A 17,713-nucleotide genomic window follows, 5' to 3' on the forward strand; every position below is an offset into this window, starting at 1 on the left:
CAAAGAGAGCTTGGATCGATACTCATTGTCATACGTATTTAGAACTTTATCACTCTCGCGGCAAAATAGATTTTTTTCAACCTCATGCATTTACGGGGAAACGATTCTCGTATCTTTACAAGGGCGTGATCTCCGTGATCTCCGTGGTTTTCTGATTCATAACACGCAGCCAGGCATGAATTGTATTTTTTCGAGCGAGAAAGAAAGCTCTTGCGACCGTATCGGTGGCTAAGCGAGAAAATATACAAAAGTGCTCTCAGTTTTATCCCCAAACAGACATTCGCGAGTTTCTGGACGCGAGGGCGTGGGACTGAACGATCGGGAGGGAAAGCTCTCAGAAAGCTTTTTCGGTTGCGGTTCTCTTGGTCTAAGCGGCTTTCCGCTCGCGGCAAGGAGATGCGTATTATCGACCTTCTTACCGCCCACCGCAGCTGGCCGAAAAATATTAATTCCGGCCGTCAAACACACTCATATCAGAATAGGCGAGTCGATGGGGTGGATTTCTCGCGATACACCCTAAGGGAAATAAAAGAAAGTATCGAATATATCTTTTTGTGATAATTAAACGCTGCGGGAAAGAGAGTATACTTTGTAACGAAAACAACTGTCACAGAAATTAAATTTTTATACATTATTTATTTTTACCATCATATCATTATTTGAAAAAAAAAAAAAAAAATACTTATAAAATATTTTTCTCCAGAAAACCGATGAGAAAGAGCGCAGTAATTTTCATTATTTTTATCATTTTTAAATAAACTGTTATCACGTAATGAAGAAAATGAGACAGAAATGAAGTAATTAAAATGCAAAAGATGAAATATAGAAATAAATGGAATAATAATAAAATAAATTATTAATTAGTATTATGGATAACGAAAAAAAAAATAGCATTTTATTATATAATATAAAAATACTAGGTATTCATGCCAAATAGATACCGCTGTATTTTAGGATATATATTATATTAAGCAAACGAAACCTTAAATACTATACTAGCTCGGACAAACGAGAAGCGACGACTTTCTCGTCTCCGATGTAACGATTGTCGGAAGTTTCTGTACCTTTCAGCGCGAACTTTTCCGCACTTCTCGCCAGTGATGTACAGCTAAAACGTCGACGGTCGACGATCTCGCGCTTCCGTGTGAGATGATCGTGTATGTGTGTGTGTGTGTGTGTGTGTGTGTGTGTGTGTGCGTTTACGAGAAACGACCGCCACCCTTTCCCACCCTACGGCCCATGAAGCGTAAAAGGGCAATAAAACACACGGGACGCATCTGGGTTACGAGCTTTACAAGGCACTAGCTTCTTTCTTTATCTCGTACCGGGGCCATCGCTTCGGCCCTAAGCGATTTCTCGAACGCGTCTCCTCTCCCCGCGCTTCGTTTCCTTGTAACCTTCGTGTGTGTTTGCTTGTCGCTACCACATTCAGGGTCGGATTTTCGGTATAACCTTTCTATTCTGAAATGTAAAATACACGTGACGTATATGAAGGATATAATCCTGATTCAGCGACATATAATTTTGACTGCAATTTTTTTCGTTTGACACAATTTTCTGTTCTATTTTCCAAAAAAATTTGTTCTCCTTTTTTGGGGGGGATTTTTGTTTTTTTTTAAATTAAATGTAATAAAAAAATAAATTATAACGTACATGTAATTTTAAAATTATTTTTTATATCAAATTTTAGTCTTTATTCTTTCGTTGCTTTTTAAGCTCGAAAAATTTCATAGATTACAAGTACCTTACGATGCATAACAAAAAAAAAAATCCCGACCCTGATAGTTCTTTTTGATCGTTCACCGTTTTGTCAGGACGCTTCTCGTTTATTCTCTCCGATCTTCAAACTCCTTTTCTTCTCCTCTTTTCTCATCAATTGCGAGAGAAAACGGTCGTTGTACGGTGCGATTTAGATGCCCGTTACAGTACACATCAAAATAAGTCCCGAACCACTCGCGTCTCCACTAAGTCAGTAGTTTCCTAGCTTTTTACGACTGCGTACTTTCCAACTTGTAAACAGTTTTTTTTTTTTTTTTTTTTTTTTTTTTAAATACCGTCAAATGTAATCATTTTAATTTTGTTTGATATCAGAACGATTTTGAAATCGTTTAACATCGAAAAAAAATAATATACGCTGTTTAAAGACTGAAGCAAAGAGATGAATAAATTCTTTGTGAATTTAGATGGTAATGCGTGAAAGCATTCGTCATGTCATTGGCCGCGAAAAATCGCGTGAGGCTTTTAAACCTCATTAAATTACACTACTCTGATAAACCGAGTTAAACCGATATCATTGCGATGTAGGCAGCGTCCAGTGGCAAAAATAGAGTCGTGTAAACAGGCTATATAAAGCGGCTAAAATCACTGCGCTAACGATGATTCAGACGACGACGACGACGACGACGACAACGACGACGACGACGACGATGCCATCCTGTGTACCGGCCAGTCCGCCGACACTTCTATCGGTCGTCTCGCGAATAAATGCCGCAGTTACACGGATTGCAATGGGAATTGGGCATCTCGAAACGGGATGCACCAACGGGTGCAATAACGATAACAGCGATCGTGCTAATGTTCGCGACAACGTTACGTGACGATGACAGGCGGCGGCGTGTTACGACCTCGATAATAAAGAGATACGAGAATTAGTTTGGCCAAACGGTCAAGTGATATCTCCTTCGTCCTTTTAAACATTCGGAGTATTTTACTAATCGAGAACATGAACTCGTTTGCTAACATTAGATTGTCACGCTCGAACCAGATCTGGTTCTGCTATATGTCGTATATTTAAATATTTTATTAAAAATATGTATATATTAAATATTTTACTAAAAAAATATATTAAATTGAAAATTTATTATATTTGTAGTATAAAAGTTAAATTAATTAAACTTATTAAGTTTTTTAAATGAAATTTTATCAATATTTGAAGGTTTTTTTTACTCATTTTAAATGATAGAAAGTAATAAAATTATATTTTATTTTACCTTTTATTTTCGATGGCAGCTATAAAATTATGGATTCAAGAACGACGCTTGTATATTATAATCATTCGCCATGTTTATTAATAATGCTAACGGAGGACTATATAAGGGTTAACACGGCGAGATGTAGACCAATGCGATGAATCTCGATTTTATCACGCATCGATGTAACTCTCCTCCTTCGTTCATGACCCTCTTGTGGTGAAACCGTACATTTCGTACCTCTTTTCTAGGGGTTGACATAGTTTAATATACAAGACACAGGAGAGCAAGATCCGGCTTTTCAACCCTCGGATTTCGTTATAAATAAGGGTCTGTGTTCGGTCTGTGTGGTACCGTGGAAGAGGTGCTAACGATCCTCGTCGAGCTAATTCTATTACGGCCATTACTCTTCTATCATGTCGAAAACAAGTCGATTGTTTGATACAGCACAATCTTTTTTTGTAACAAGAGAATGAATTGGATCAATTGTCGCAAGAAAAGTAATAATCCTGTTTGTTTGTTAGAAACAACGATTAAGCAAATATTCCTAATAATTGATTAATGTTTTATTATACTTAAAATCTTTTTATTTTACTTAACAGAATAATTTGATATATTATAATTGAGTATTTTTAATTATAATTTTTTTAGTAATATATAATTAATATAATGAAATTGATTATTTTTAATGGAAAGTTTATAAGCAATATACGGATTGTAAAATAAAAAATTAGTCAAATTAATTTTTCGAGTTTTGTTGTTAAATATAACAATTTATATATTTTAGTACTAAAAAAATTCTCTTCTTTGTAGTTCTCAATATTACTTTGTTTTTTAAGAACTTATATATTAGAATTAAAACAAACAGAAAGTAATTATCAAACGATCGCAAAAGTAATTTCCGGATTTGAAGATTAAACGTTTGTATCTTTGCAAAATACACCCTGATGATTCTTATCATTTCTAATTTACCTACTTCCGGGAGGGCTATTTTCTCGACCGTATTTAATAACAAAAAAGAAAAAACCAGAAGCGTGTCAGGAGAAAAGAGGAGAGTACGTGAATCACACGAAACCGGAAGTAATTTTCGCGTTTTGTGTTTTTCTTCTACTTTTCCTCTGGAAAAGAAACTACTACCCGGATTGCCGTTCCTTTTCCCGGCCCACCGCACCCCACCTCATCCCGTCCCATCCCTTTTCTCTCCTCTGTACTTTTCGTGATTCCCTCCGCCGCACGCGACAGGCATCGGGCTATAAATTTTCCGCGCACAAAGCGAACGAAATTCAAGAAAGTACCAGCCTCTATGTTTGGCGTCACGCGAGCCACCGATAACATTAACGAGCCAATCCTCGCGACGATGTCCCGGACGCGCTCGCGCGGCCGCTTAGAATTTTCCAAAGGGCCAAAACCCGTAAAAGGGTGCGTTATCGTGTGCCGCGACTTTCACGACCTTCGTGCTTTATGCACGGACCTCGACAAATTATGAGAAACCCCGACGACCACACAGAAAAAAAAAGTACTCACCACCGCGGTCGTTTCCTTTCTACCCTTTTTAAAGAGAGCCCTTTTTTTTTTTTTTTTTTTTTTTTTTTAACCAGAATGCTGGAAACATTCTTCGTGCGGTTTAATGTAGTCGGTTTTATCATAAAACAAATAGATTTTTCTTTTTAACATACTAGGAAAGTCGCGGATGTTTTATTATTTGATGTAAATATGTTAGAATTTTAAGTTATAAGTCATTTTAATTAAAAGATTGTGAGAGATGGAATAAATAATATATAGAATAATATAAGATATAGATACATATATGTATATATTATATATATATAGAACACATGTGCTGCCTGAAATTTCGTAGATTAGATCGGTCGGATACCTTCCGGGTGTCATCTCGACGTCGCAAAAAGCGAAATTTACGCACTGACGACAGTTTGAGAGATCCCAGCAGCGCATTCCTCCCTTGCGCCTAATGTACCAGTCGTCCACCCATCGCCCTACGTCTCGCGGATTTCCCTTTCTGGCAGCGACGTGTCGTGAGAGTAACGTGCCGAGAAACTGCGCGCATTTTCCCCTCCGCATTAGGAGAGGAACGTTTCTAGGTTTCTCTTTAGTCTCTCTCTCTCTCTCTCTGCCATTCACCCTTTCATCTCTCGCGGCCCTTTGCCTTTTTCTTTCCTCTCCGACGCCAGATGCTGCTAACTGCGCCCTCCTTGATGAGATCCTGGTTCCCTCCACTCCTCGCCTCGCAAGCGCTGCAACTTGCGCTTCCTCCTCCCTCTGCTACCAATCCATCTTCCTCGAAAAAGACGAGATTCGCGCTACACGGGGTCGCTTTATCCGCCTGAGCGAGGAGAAACACGAATTCTTTATATTCGCTGGCTGCTCTTATTATTGCGGCGGAATCGAGTTGATTACTCGCTGCTCGACGGACAAAATATCGCGTAAAAACTGAAAGATTGTATCTGAGACGAGAAAATATGCAAAATTATGAAAAATTCCACGGGGTCGTTTTGAGACAGGTGTATTTTCCTGATAACGTGATGATGTGATAAAGACAATTTCGATACCATTTCAGCATTCGTCTAAGAATATTTACAAATTTCTATTCTTTAATTATTAATGACAATCATCAAGATAAAACAAATAACTTTAAAAATTACGAAACAATGTAAACTAAAATTAAAGTTTCTAAACGGAACATTAATCAGGAAATCTGTCATTAAAAAAATAGCAGGACATGAAAGTGTAAGTTTTAGATCAGATTTTCGCGTAAAATAGTCATGTTGGGTACACGCGCTATCAATTTCATTGTCAGCTGGATCCATGTGGTCCTCGAGTCCGCCATCATATCTATTAAACTGTCATAGCGTCTCTATGGACTTAACCAAGTTTGATGAAACTTTCTCTTATGAAATTAAACAATATTGAACTACTTATACATCTGTTGAACTTTCTGAGACTTGAGACATCTTAGTTCAAGAACAAGTTATTAACACATTGAAGGTCTTTATCAGTTGTCCTCGATAACTGTTAGAAATGTAAAGAGATGCATGCGAATAATTCTCTCACATTTTGTACACATAAGTGATTTTTATTACCGCTTGTGATAAATTCTATTAAAATGTTGAAAGTATTGATATAAAGAAGAGAAAGGCACATATGTATGTCTTACAATTATTGTAATGTACGATTTAAAATAAGTAACGAGTAAAATCGAGAAGAATTAAATATGGTTAAAAGCTGAGGCGATTATTCAAAATGCCATTCATCTTGGATAAAGTGCTATTAATGATGCATCACTAACATGATGCCGCTTTTTGTTTCAGCTCTCGGAACTCGAACAGCGGGTACTGGAAGCAGAGGGCAGGGCGGATGAAGCTGAAGATAAGGTAAGCAAAAATTGTACTGATATTTCTATAGATTGAAAAAATATATATATAAAGTATAATATATTAATTCCCCCAAAAAGTATATGATATAACTCCGAGGTTTACTTTATTAAATTTAACATCTGGATTTCTATTTCTTATTTAAATTCTGTATTAAATTAATGAAATGTAGAAGTATGCGCAACACACGCACATATTGCATATACTTTTTCTTGTGCAAGATAATCTTTACCCCATCAAAGTGAAGTTAATTGTGCGTGACAGATTGCGTGGTGTATCCTGTATAAATTCCATTTTACCAGCCCTCGTGTTCTTTACTTAGGGTTGTTTACCCCTGTTCTATACCGTATACTGGCACGGTGTTCTTTTACCGACGACAAGTCGATCTGTTTCTACGACCCTGTATGTTTCTTACCCTCGTATCATCTAGCTTTACCGACAGAAAGCCACCAAAATACCCCTCCGTGCACCCTACAAATCCCGATTTATCAGCCGGAGGCAATGCGAGTTGCGAAATTTTTACAATTTTACTGACAATATATCTGTATAACGATGATGTGAAAATGTATATTGCCAGATTTAAAAAAAAATAATATTATATAATACTATATCTCATAAATTAATATAAAAAGATTATAATAATCACTCTTTTATATTCCGTATATAGTTTCATGATAAAAAAATCAGTGATTAATATAAATTGCATTTAAAAACTTATGTAGAAAATTATAGAAAAATGTGTAAAATTTGGACGTATTTCACATAAAAAACAAGGAAGATTGAGAAAAATAAAGTTATCTCTGGATAACGTGGTCACGTGTGATAAGAAAAAAAAATGTGTAAAATCTATTACATGAATGTCAGCTGAAAATCAAGATCTATAATCTTTTTTACTTATTTTCGATTATTTTAAGACAAACAATTATAAGAGAAAATTATCTCACATTTTTTAAATAGATTTAAAAGATTTATCCTCTTTTTTTTCTATTACATTATCAATATCAACAAGCCTTGAATTATTCTCATTCTCGGTGTTTCAATGTTTTTTAACTTTTCAATGAATTGATCTTTTTATGTCTTGTCGAAATTTATTTGAAATATATTTAATTTATAGATAAAAAATATTTATTATAATCATATAAGTTTCGAAATAATTGCTTTTTTGTGCTGACAGTTTTTGTTCTTTATCATGTAATTATGAGTCACATCAAATTGGTATTAATCTTGAGCTACGCATCAATGAATTTGTTTCTATTCAATCAATCTTACACGAGTATAACTTGAAAGTTTTCAATATTAAATTTTTGTGGATGTTTGCAATTTTAAAATTCAAAACTTTTGTTCTTAATTAATTGCAAAATTAGTATTTCGCGAATACCAGAAAGACTGTGACCTATTAAATTTATACAAAAATTTCATATTGTGCGAAATAGAACGTAACACAAACAAAATAACAAGCAGCGAAAAATAATAAATCGAAAAAAATTAAAACTGTTTCTAAATAAAGTTACATGTTTTTAGTGTTTTAAAAATTATATTAAAATGACTAATTTCGATTGAAGGAAATTATTTCTCGAAACTGTATGCGCGCGCGTAATTACATTTCTAACTTTAATTGGCAAACAGAACGGATTCTGTTACGGCAACCCAATAAAATTGACCTTCTTCCCCTATTCTGTTAATTAAAATCCATAAAAAATGGGTAAACGAGGTAGCTTTGTTACCGGTATCGCCTCGGGAAGGGCGAGATATCGATTTACTGCAGATGCGTCGGTGTCTGTCGGTATGCGTCGGTATTTCAAAGAGAGAAGGAAAGAGAGAAAGGGTGAAAGTGCGAAAGAGAGGACGAGTGAGAGGGGAAAAAGAGAGGAAGAGAGAGAGAGAGAGAGAGAGAGAGAGAGAGAGTAAGATAGACTGATAAGGGAGAGTAGCAAGATGGCCGTGCGACCGGCCGGCCAAGTCGTCGTTTTGTTATGACCCCGAAATTGACACTCGCGAAGCCACGTGCATCCGCGACGGTGAATCGCCCGGATATCGTCACCCCTGTGACAATCGGCTCCTCGGTCTGTCAAAAACGAATCATCGTCCATTTGTTGAACGACCGCGCCGGATCCGTCGTGTGTCCGTCCACGTCTGTCGAAGGTCGAGGTCGTCGTACTCGGGTTCTTGTTCCCGTGCGCGAGGAACTATGGCTCACAGCAGGTGACATCAATGAAAGGTAATTAATGCGATTGCGATGGAACCGAGATAATTTCGACAACTCGAATTTCCGTCGAATTTTGTAACACGCGCGAAAGTGATCTTCGTATATTTATCCAGGACACCAATGAAATTGCGACGGCCGAAGTGAATCCAATTAGGTACCCACAATGTCGAAAATAAAATCGATTATAATTTTAGCAGGGGTTAAAACTGATTTAATTACAAGGATATTAGATTTCGTGAAAATTGAACTGATGATATCGATACAATAAACCAATACAATTTCGTTAAATTTAAATTTTCATAGCATGTAAAATTTCACGAAAATAATCCCCGTGTTTATTAACGGCAATAAAAATACGAAGATTGACGTGTAACGTGTACATTTTTCTATTCAATCGAAATTAATAAAAATTACAGTAGAAGTTGAGATTGATACGCTTTTAATGATTTATTATGACAAGAGATTTTGGTGTGATGCGGATGCACACGAAAATATTTTCCGCGTTTATTTACGATAACCTGCGTACTATATTCTATATTTACATCATCTAAATTAATTATTCTGCGAAGAATGCGACTTTACAATCGCGTTCTTTAAAATATATACGCTTTCGAACATTAGCATCCAGAAATATATTGTAGTAATATTAACACGAAAAAGAAACGACAAGTCTTATCACGCTGTATCATGGGTTACAACGAGCGGCGCTTGAACGAGATATATTGGTTGTGGCTTAATGAGTCGCGTCTCGTGTAGAATTGGCTTACGGCCAGTATATGAGTAATCCTCACTTCCCGCCGACGTGCATTAAATAAAACGAGGATGCAGTCTTCGTCTCTTCGCAACCTGCGTGTCTTTCAGAGTCTCTACTCTATCTTGCGAATCGTTGAGTTGGTCTATCATATTCGTCAAATAAATAAAGGTTAAGACAAAGAATTTTCTCATCTTAAAATAATACAAACTTGTTATCCAAAATATAGTCATTTTCATATCAATACATTTTTTTACACCGTGAAAAAGTACATTAAATTTATATACTGCAACCCGCTAGTATGCATTAAATTTATATACTGGAATAAAATTGTGAAAAAAATGCATATAAGAGAGAGAGAGAGAGAGAGAGAGAGAAAAGTTCTTTGAAAAATAATGTATTGTAAACATTTTTCCTCCGACATAGAATAATACTTTTGTCGATTATTGTAGCAGGTGCTTTCAATGTTCATATTCATACATATTTCATGGGAAATTACGTGGCACAGTGAATCAATATTTGTCAAATAGGGGAATATTGACCAATACTCTCCACATAATACGTACATATACATATTATAACGTATTTCATATACATATTATAACGTATTTCATAAACCTTTATACAACGTGATTTTAGAGTGTTTAAGTAGTGAGAGAGAGAGAGGGAGAAAGAGAATCTACAAGCGGTTCGTTATAAAATACACGACAGTCTTGTCGTGTGTCATGGGTATCTTTGCGCCGAGACGCTTGTGTGTCAGTGGTTTTATTGCGGCACTAAGCGTCGTCGCGTCGGGATGCAACAAAAAAAATCAGTATCTATTTCTCGTCTGCGCTTTGTTAACTGCTTCTCATCTCGTCATCAATAATCTGAAAGTGAAATAAATGAACATTAATTTTAAAATATTAGATTGTAATCTAGATTAAACAAAATAATTTTCTCAACTAATTAGATTTATAATTCAAAATTTATACGATTGATACGCTCGCATGCACACGGGCGCGTACATCTAAAATAAAATTTAACATTTACAGTTTTTGTCTTATATATATGTAAAATAGTTTGTAAAATTATATGTGAACAAGAGTCACAAATATTATTCTGAATAATGGAATCAGATGATTCATACATTCTGTATATTATGTCGAATATTCAAACACGACTGATTTCAACTTCATCTATAGTTAAAGAGCGTCATTCTCATCCTCTTTTACATTTTCTTTCTGTAAGCCTGCGCTAACGAGAAACAAGTGGAGCAAATCGATAAATTTCAAGACGTTTCTCCCAAGACCAAAAGAGAGGAACACTCACGATTAAAGTCTGTTCTAAGTTGTTCTTCTATGCTCTTGGTTCCTCTCTTCTAAAACAGCCAATGTGAAAGTTTAGGTGATTAAAAGCAAATATTTTTCTATATATTTTATCGGATTGCCTCTGTAAATAATTCTATAAATTTTATTAATTTTCCTTTAATTTGGAAAATTCATTTTTCTCGATATCTCCTATCCTTGCAGCTTTTTTTCGGATTATCGTTATTACAAGATGCTTTAGGGAATGAGTTCGCTTAGCCTCTCAGGGTCATCGGCTTGACCCACGGTGGTTGTGCGGCGTGAGTGTATGCATACGAGTACCATCCGCAAATTCTCCCATTGGCTATGAGCCAACGTGACTCATCGCCTCTAGAAAACCCCCGCAGTTTATGTACCCTTCGGTGTTTGTTCGTTTCGCGCGCTTCAGTTCAGCGCGATCTTCATCAGCGAATGGACGAGTCTCAGACTCTCTGTGCACGTGTGTTTATCCGCGAAATTTGTCGTATCATTTTTGTTACTGTTCTTTTTTATTTGAAATTTTTATTCGCGATTCGTACCGAAGGACTTATATTTTTACTGTGACTGAGAAATATCGTCTGACGAATCGCAGGTATAAGAAAAGAAATTAGAGCAGAAATTAAAAAATCGTCCACCATGGCAGCGTCTAATCGGGGTAAGATATTATGATGACGATAGAAGAACTGATGATTTAATCGAAGAAATAACATAGAGCTCAAATGTAGAGATTTTATATATATTTATTTTATTTCAAATTATTAGCTTTTATATTATATTTTATTTAAAATATAATTTTATTATATAATAATTATGTATATAGAATATTTCTTTTATAAAAATTAATAATTAAATGATTTTTATTTGTATTATATACTTAAATATAATTTTGTGGAACGTAAAGTGCGTACAAGTAAATTTATTACATAATATGAAATTTTATACATATGAGATAGAGAGAAAGAAAAAGAATTTATATATAATAAAAATTATATATAATATATAAAATTAAATTTTTTTATAAATGTATATACATATATAATAAAAAAATTAGTAAAGTTTAAAAACTTGAAAAATTAGGATGAATCATCGTTCTCAATATATTATTCATCCAATGACCCCGAATTCGTCGTTAATCAAATAGCAATAGCTATCAAGACAAGACATCCTGTATACATTCAGCACTATTTTTAGCACTCGAAAGCGTAGAAAAAAATGTAATTAGAAAACGAAGTATTATTTCGCCAGGATAGAACTCTGATTCCCTTTTACTAGTTGAACGCGTGACGTCACCACCGCAAAGACGACGTGCGAAAGGACGAGAAAACGCGTGCGAGAAAACCGGGGGGTTGCGCGAAAAAGAGACGGGAAAAGAGATCGATATAAGTCGGGGTAGCACATGCACGACGACGACGACGACGACGACGACGACGACGACGACGACGACGACGACGAGGCACATGCCGGGAAAACATTCGGCAAGAGAGAGGATTTCCCTCGTATTGATTTTCTCTCGAGTCCCTTTCTCTCTCGGCTAGTCGCCCTGGACGCTCGTTCTCGCTCGTTCATTCGCGTAGCGTTTATTCCATCGTGCCGTTAAAGGCGCGCGCGATATCGATTTTTGACAGCTGCTCTCGACAAAACGCTCACCGTATATATACCCGTGTGTAAACGCTATACGTACGTACGGCTGTACGTGCTGCAGGAAGGGTTCCTTCCTCGGCGTGCACCGAGTTGTCTCTCTCTCTCTCTCTCTCTCTCTCTCTCTCTCTCTCTCTCTCTCTCTCTCTCTCTCTCTCTCTCTCTCTCTCCCTTTCCCTCCTCTCTCTCTCTCTCTCTCTCTCTCTCTCTCTCTCTCTCTCTCTCTCTCTTTACAACAGAACGCATGCAAATGCAACGTGGCATTGTACGCACTCGTGCGAATTTTGTTTGGCGCTTTTCCGGTAAAATCGTTCGTTTATCACAGACTTTATTCGTTGTGAGCTTCTGTTATTTTGGCGTACGATCTCGCGATTATTTGCCATTTAATTCGACCTACTGCTGGGTTTTTGGTGTCCTCAGTTCGCAATCATTTGAATTTTCTTGATAATTGTTTAATATTATCATTGCTGTAACATATTTCTTATGATTTCGCTTGCTCCGCGACTATCTATTATTTTTACTGACTTTCCGTAGTCGTTATTGAGTGGTTCTAGTTCACTACCAAGCGGTTTTCTGTGATAATTCTTTGATTTTTAGAGATAACTCCTATCTCTGATTTGCGATTCTCTTCTCGGGAGATTAAGCAAGATTCTCCGATAACTATTATATAGTGTCTTTGAGTCGCAATTATTTGCGAGCAAGCAAGATTCTCCGGCAACTATCTGGTTCGTTGGACTCTGTTAGCGGCGATGATACTTATTCTATTAGCAAGATCGGATGCTCTTGAAGATTGTTGGACAGAGAACTAGCGAAAGTATGTGAACTCTCTCTCTCTCTCTGTAGATGATTTGTTAGCAGATAAGTTAGATAAATTGGTGAGAAAACGTAACGTTACAACGATAAATATTAAAAAATATCTTTAGAAATATTCCCATATATAGATCCAAATTTCTAAATTTGTGTGTGTGTGTGTGTGTGTGTGTGTGTATACATAAAAATTATCATCTCTAATAATCAAATAAAGTCCAATGATAAAACTGAAATTGAAAATTTTTTTTCATAAATTCTAAGTTTCAAAAGTGCAACCAGGTAACTTTATTCTTTACTTGATTGTTAGATTTATGATTTGAAAAATATGGAAAAGTGACGTCCCAATTGTGATATCCCTGGATATTTTCACTAAGAAAAGATGAAAGATGGCTCGCTGGGGTTCATGAAACATCCTATGTCGATAATATTATGCACGTCCATAAACTGAACTCACAAGTCGTTAAGAAGCATAACGCGATAAAGCATTGAATTCTCGCTTATTCTCCACTATTTGCTTTTAGGTACGGATGATGGAGGAGCGGCTGGTGAAGGGTGAATATTGCCTGAGCACATCCGGAGTTGGTTCTCCACCGCATTCGCTACCGTCGACCTCCGGTACGCAGAATGACAAGCTCGAGGATGTCCATTGCGCCTGCATATCGAAGTTAGAGACTCAAGTCGAAGAACAGGTAAAGCAAAGTTTTTATAGTCTCAGAAAAATCTATGTATTTTTCGAATAATTTAAACATAACAAAAGTATTTTAAATTCATCTTTTCAACTTAAGCCATCAAGTACTCTTCTGCAATTGTGATTATCACGAAACTTGACTGATTGATTTGACAAAATAGTTTTATTTACTCATTTACAAATAAATAATCACCTGATGCGATCATATTTCTTTAATAATTACTATTTATATCTGTAAATTATTTCCTTCGTTATTTAAAGATAATTCAGTGATTTCTCTACTTAAACTAGATTATCTGTAATTTCTTGAGATATCAGACGATTGCTCGAATGAGTAATATCAGGCTGTGTCATTTTATCGAGCAGTTATCATTGTTCATTCACAGAGGCAGTTACGGCTGCAAGACGCTAGGCAAGTAGAGGCGAAAGCAGCAAGGATAAAGGAATGGGTCACTAATAAGTTGAGAGAACTAGAACAACAGAATCAACACCTGAGAGAACAAAATAATAAATGCAACCAGCAGCTTGAATTGTTGCGCAATCATATAACCAATATCGGACTAAAACCGCCCGTAAGTTTTTTCTTTTTTAATATCGATATTAGTTTTTAATTTCTAATATATTTTCAAGTTAATTTTCTTTATTCGTTATCTCAAAGGAAAATTATATTGTCTACTTTATTTGACGGAACTTTGATGGGGAGACGAAATAGTTTTTTAATGAAAAATTTGGTAAACAGGCACCAACAACGAGAGCTTCGCTATCCCTGGAAGTGGATCCCACCTTACGTATCGATCGTAGACGATCGGAAAGCCTAGAAGGTACACCGCAGGCAGTACCAGAGTGCGTGCAGAATATCGTGGCGGAACCACAAAGCACGAGCACGAAGCACCGAAGACATTTGTCTGCTTGCGGCACCATTCAACGAGGAGTCGCCCCCAGCAATATGGATTCGAGGTAAAGCTTCCTCTTCGTCTTGTAACATCATTCATTCGCGCGAAACGAAACGCTTCGCGATACGAAGCTAAAAGCCTTTTTACTCTTACAAACATACTAAATATATTCGACTCTCAATTCTCCTTGGGAGGCCTCACGACGTAATAGCGGCGCCCGAGTTTTCGAAATGTGGTACCCTGTAACGTCCTGGGACTTCCTGAGGGGATCCATCGACCCTCCTCTTATTATATTTTTGTTATCACTTATTTATCTCTCATAAATTTATTATATTTTTTATATTTTTATGACATTTTTTTTATTACACGTACACTTAGTCTCTCTTTCAAGTTTGAATTAAATTTATTTGTTAGATCCCTCATTTAATAGACATTAATGCATTTTAATAAGCCACGCGCACACGTAATACACCGTACAGAGAGCAATTAAATTGATTCTGTGCTTTATACTTGCCGCTTCTCTCTATCCTTTCTTAGTCTGCTGTCCGAGGAATTAGCCGCGGCGGTGGAGAATCTAGTGATGCTGCCGAATATGTCCGGAGTTTCGGAAGCGAGCAGAGACAGCGGAAGCTCGGAAGCGGTGCACGACTACGCTGAGATATACACGCCCAGTCGAGAGGGTATGAACTGGCTGCAGGGAAGCGGGCAAGCCCCTCGTCCGCCGACCCCGCCGTTGCATAGGTTTCCCAGCTGGGAGGCGAAAATATATCAGGTAGCGACGACATAATTATCTCGGTCCTCCAAAGACATACATCGTATGTAGCGAAAATTGTGTAAAGTACATTATATTAATTAAAATCTGGGAAGATAAATTCTTTTTGTACAAATCACGATTTTTATTTAATAAATTTGTTAATTTAATTAATTTGATAAATTTGTGTAGTTAATCTAATTCTGAAATAGATGTTTCTTTTTCTTTTTTTCATTCTCTAACAATCTCGGTGATCGTTTATAGGTAGCAGACGGTGGCCTTGGCATCGGTCCACCGACAAACGAGGAGTCGGCACCTTCCACGATGACCAACACGAGTTCGTCGAAACATTCTCAAGCCACGGGACACAACTTGACGGCACACAACTCTCAAGGCTATTGCGATATTTCTGTTCCAGTATATGCCACGGTCAAAGGTAGATTATAAAGATACTTAATTTTTTCGTGTTAGCATAAAAAGATAAATATACAGAAAATTTTAAGTGACTAGACAAAAATTGCACTTAATAATTTAATTAATACTTGATTTTATAATACGATTTGTATAAATTTACATTTGTCATCATATTTTTCAGGACGTGCCAGTCAAATCAGATCCATGCCTTTCGGCGACAGCTCCGACGATAGTTCGGATGGCGAGGAACATCCGAATCAAACCGAGACCAATACCAGAATTACCAATAGTTCGTCCGACAATACGGATTCCTCTCTTGGTAGCGGGAGCAGTCCTTCAAAAAGTATCAAGACCACCAGTAGTCTGAGCCCTGCGAAAAGAAGTTCTAGCGGATCTCCTAGTAAAAGTGTAAAACGTGGTGAGTTTGATTAATATAATTTTGCTTCTATACATCTATTTAATGATAAGATAAATAGCCTTAATATTTTATCGCTTATATATAGCGATGAAGGCTCCAACGTTTGTAAGACATTTTTTAAAACTATTTCATTTATTTTTAAAATAAGATAAAAATGTTTGAAATAAAAGAAAATTCTTTGTATTAAAAGAAACAATGAAATAATATTGTTTGCATTTTGATGAATATTTATAATTATTATTTTTATCGGGAAGAAAAAGTATTAATTAATAATTTCTTTTCCCTTTTAAAGACAGATAAATTAATTGACTTTTAAGACTATTTTATTTATTTTCAAAATGAGAGAAAAATTCAAAGTGAGAGAAAATGTTTTGTATTAAAAGAAATTATAACGAAATAATGTTGTTTGCACGTTGATGAATGTTTATAATTATTTCTATCGAGAAGATAAGTTTTAATTAATAATTGATTTTCTTTTTAAAAGGAGATAAATTATTAATCAAGCATCAAAAAGAGAGAATATTCAGTTGTGCGCACAAAATATTTGACACTCAACAACTTTAAGTTTGTTTTACTTGCAGATACTTCTCTCGAGTCAGGATTGTCTGAAGATTATGCGATACCTCCCGACGCACTTAGTTCGACATCTTTAGAATCCAGTATGCCTAGCTTGTTGATGCGCGTTTCTGGTGAAAGTCCAAAGAGACAGGAATCGCTAGAGAAGACGGGTCATCTGGCAAAACTGGGTGGCAAATTAAAAACTTGGCGAAAACGATGGTTTGTGTTGAAAAATGGTGTGTTGACGTATTGGAAGAGTCAGAATGATGTTAATCGGAAACCACAAGGCCAAATAATCTTGGATGAAGTGTGCAGGTATTTATATGTAATCTAAGATAGAATTTTAAATTGGTTCACAAACTACTTTAATAGAAAAATAAATTTAAGAGGACAATTCATAACATATGGAAAAAATATACACATCACAGATTCTTAGACTTTAAATATATATTTAAATAGATTTAATTTTTAATTTGAATATATTTAATATTACGTTTTAATATATTTAATTTTAATTCTTATTAGAAACACGTAGAAGCAGTTCCATATATTTTCGTGTATTTTTCAGGATCAACAGAGCTGAAGGTGCGGCTACTTTTGAAATAGCCACTGGTAAAAAAACATATTATTTGACTGCGGATTGTATTGCTACGATGGAGGACTGGATAAGGGTGCTCCAGAATGTGCAAAGGCGAAACGCAACGAAACTCTTGCTTAGTAAAGAAGACAACAAGCCAACGATACAAGGCTGGTTAACAAAAGTGAAAAATGGCCATGCAAAAAAATGTTGGTGTGTTCTCATTGGCAAGATGTTCCTTTACTTTAAATGCCCCAGCGATACGGTGAGTATATCCTAGTATATATTGTTTTAAGATGCATTCGAAAAATACAATAACTGTAATG

The 17,713-nt window shown here is 36.0% G+C and overlaps 1 protein-coding gene across 11 annotated transcripts in view; it reads left to right on the plus strand.

Annotated features, from left to right (window-relative positions):
- LOC140675433 (uncharacterized protein CG43867) overlaps positions 1-17,713 on the plus strand; it is a 66,673-nt gene that overhangs the window by 41,535 nt on the left and 7,425 nt on the right. For 10 of the 11 annotated variants that reach the window (XM_072909924.1, XM_072909928.1, XM_072909926.1 and 7 more), the window contains exons 3-11: positions 6,296-6,358; positions 13,610-13,777; positions 14,163-14,348; positions 14,516-14,733; positions 15,207-15,441; positions 15,685-15,856; positions 16,016-16,252; positions 16,834-17,125; positions 17,379-17,652. In XM_072909924.1, coding sequence (XP_072766025.1) covers positions 6,296-6,358; positions 13,610-13,777; positions 14,163-14,348; positions 14,516-14,733; positions 15,207-15,441; positions 15,685-15,856; positions 16,016-16,252; positions 16,834-17,125; positions 17,379-17,652 — 1,845 coding nt within the window. The remainder of the gene's footprint in view (positions 1-6,295; positions 6,359-13,609; positions 13,778-14,162; positions 14,349-14,515; positions 14,734-15,206; positions 15,442-15,684; positions 15,857-16,015; positions 16,253-16,833; positions 17,126-17,378; positions 17,653-17,713) is intronic. The other variant, XM_072909925.1, reaches the window with a different exon arrangement.

The sequence above is a fragment of the Anoplolepis gracilipes genome, chromosome 17 (genome assembly GCF_047496725.1).
Source record: "Anoplolepis gracilipes chromosome 17, ASM4749672v1, whole genome shotgun sequence".
In the NCBI taxonomy this organism is placed as follows: domain Eukaryota; kingdom Metazoa; phylum Arthropoda; class Insecta; order Hymenoptera; family Formicidae; genus Anoplolepis; species Anoplolepis gracilipes.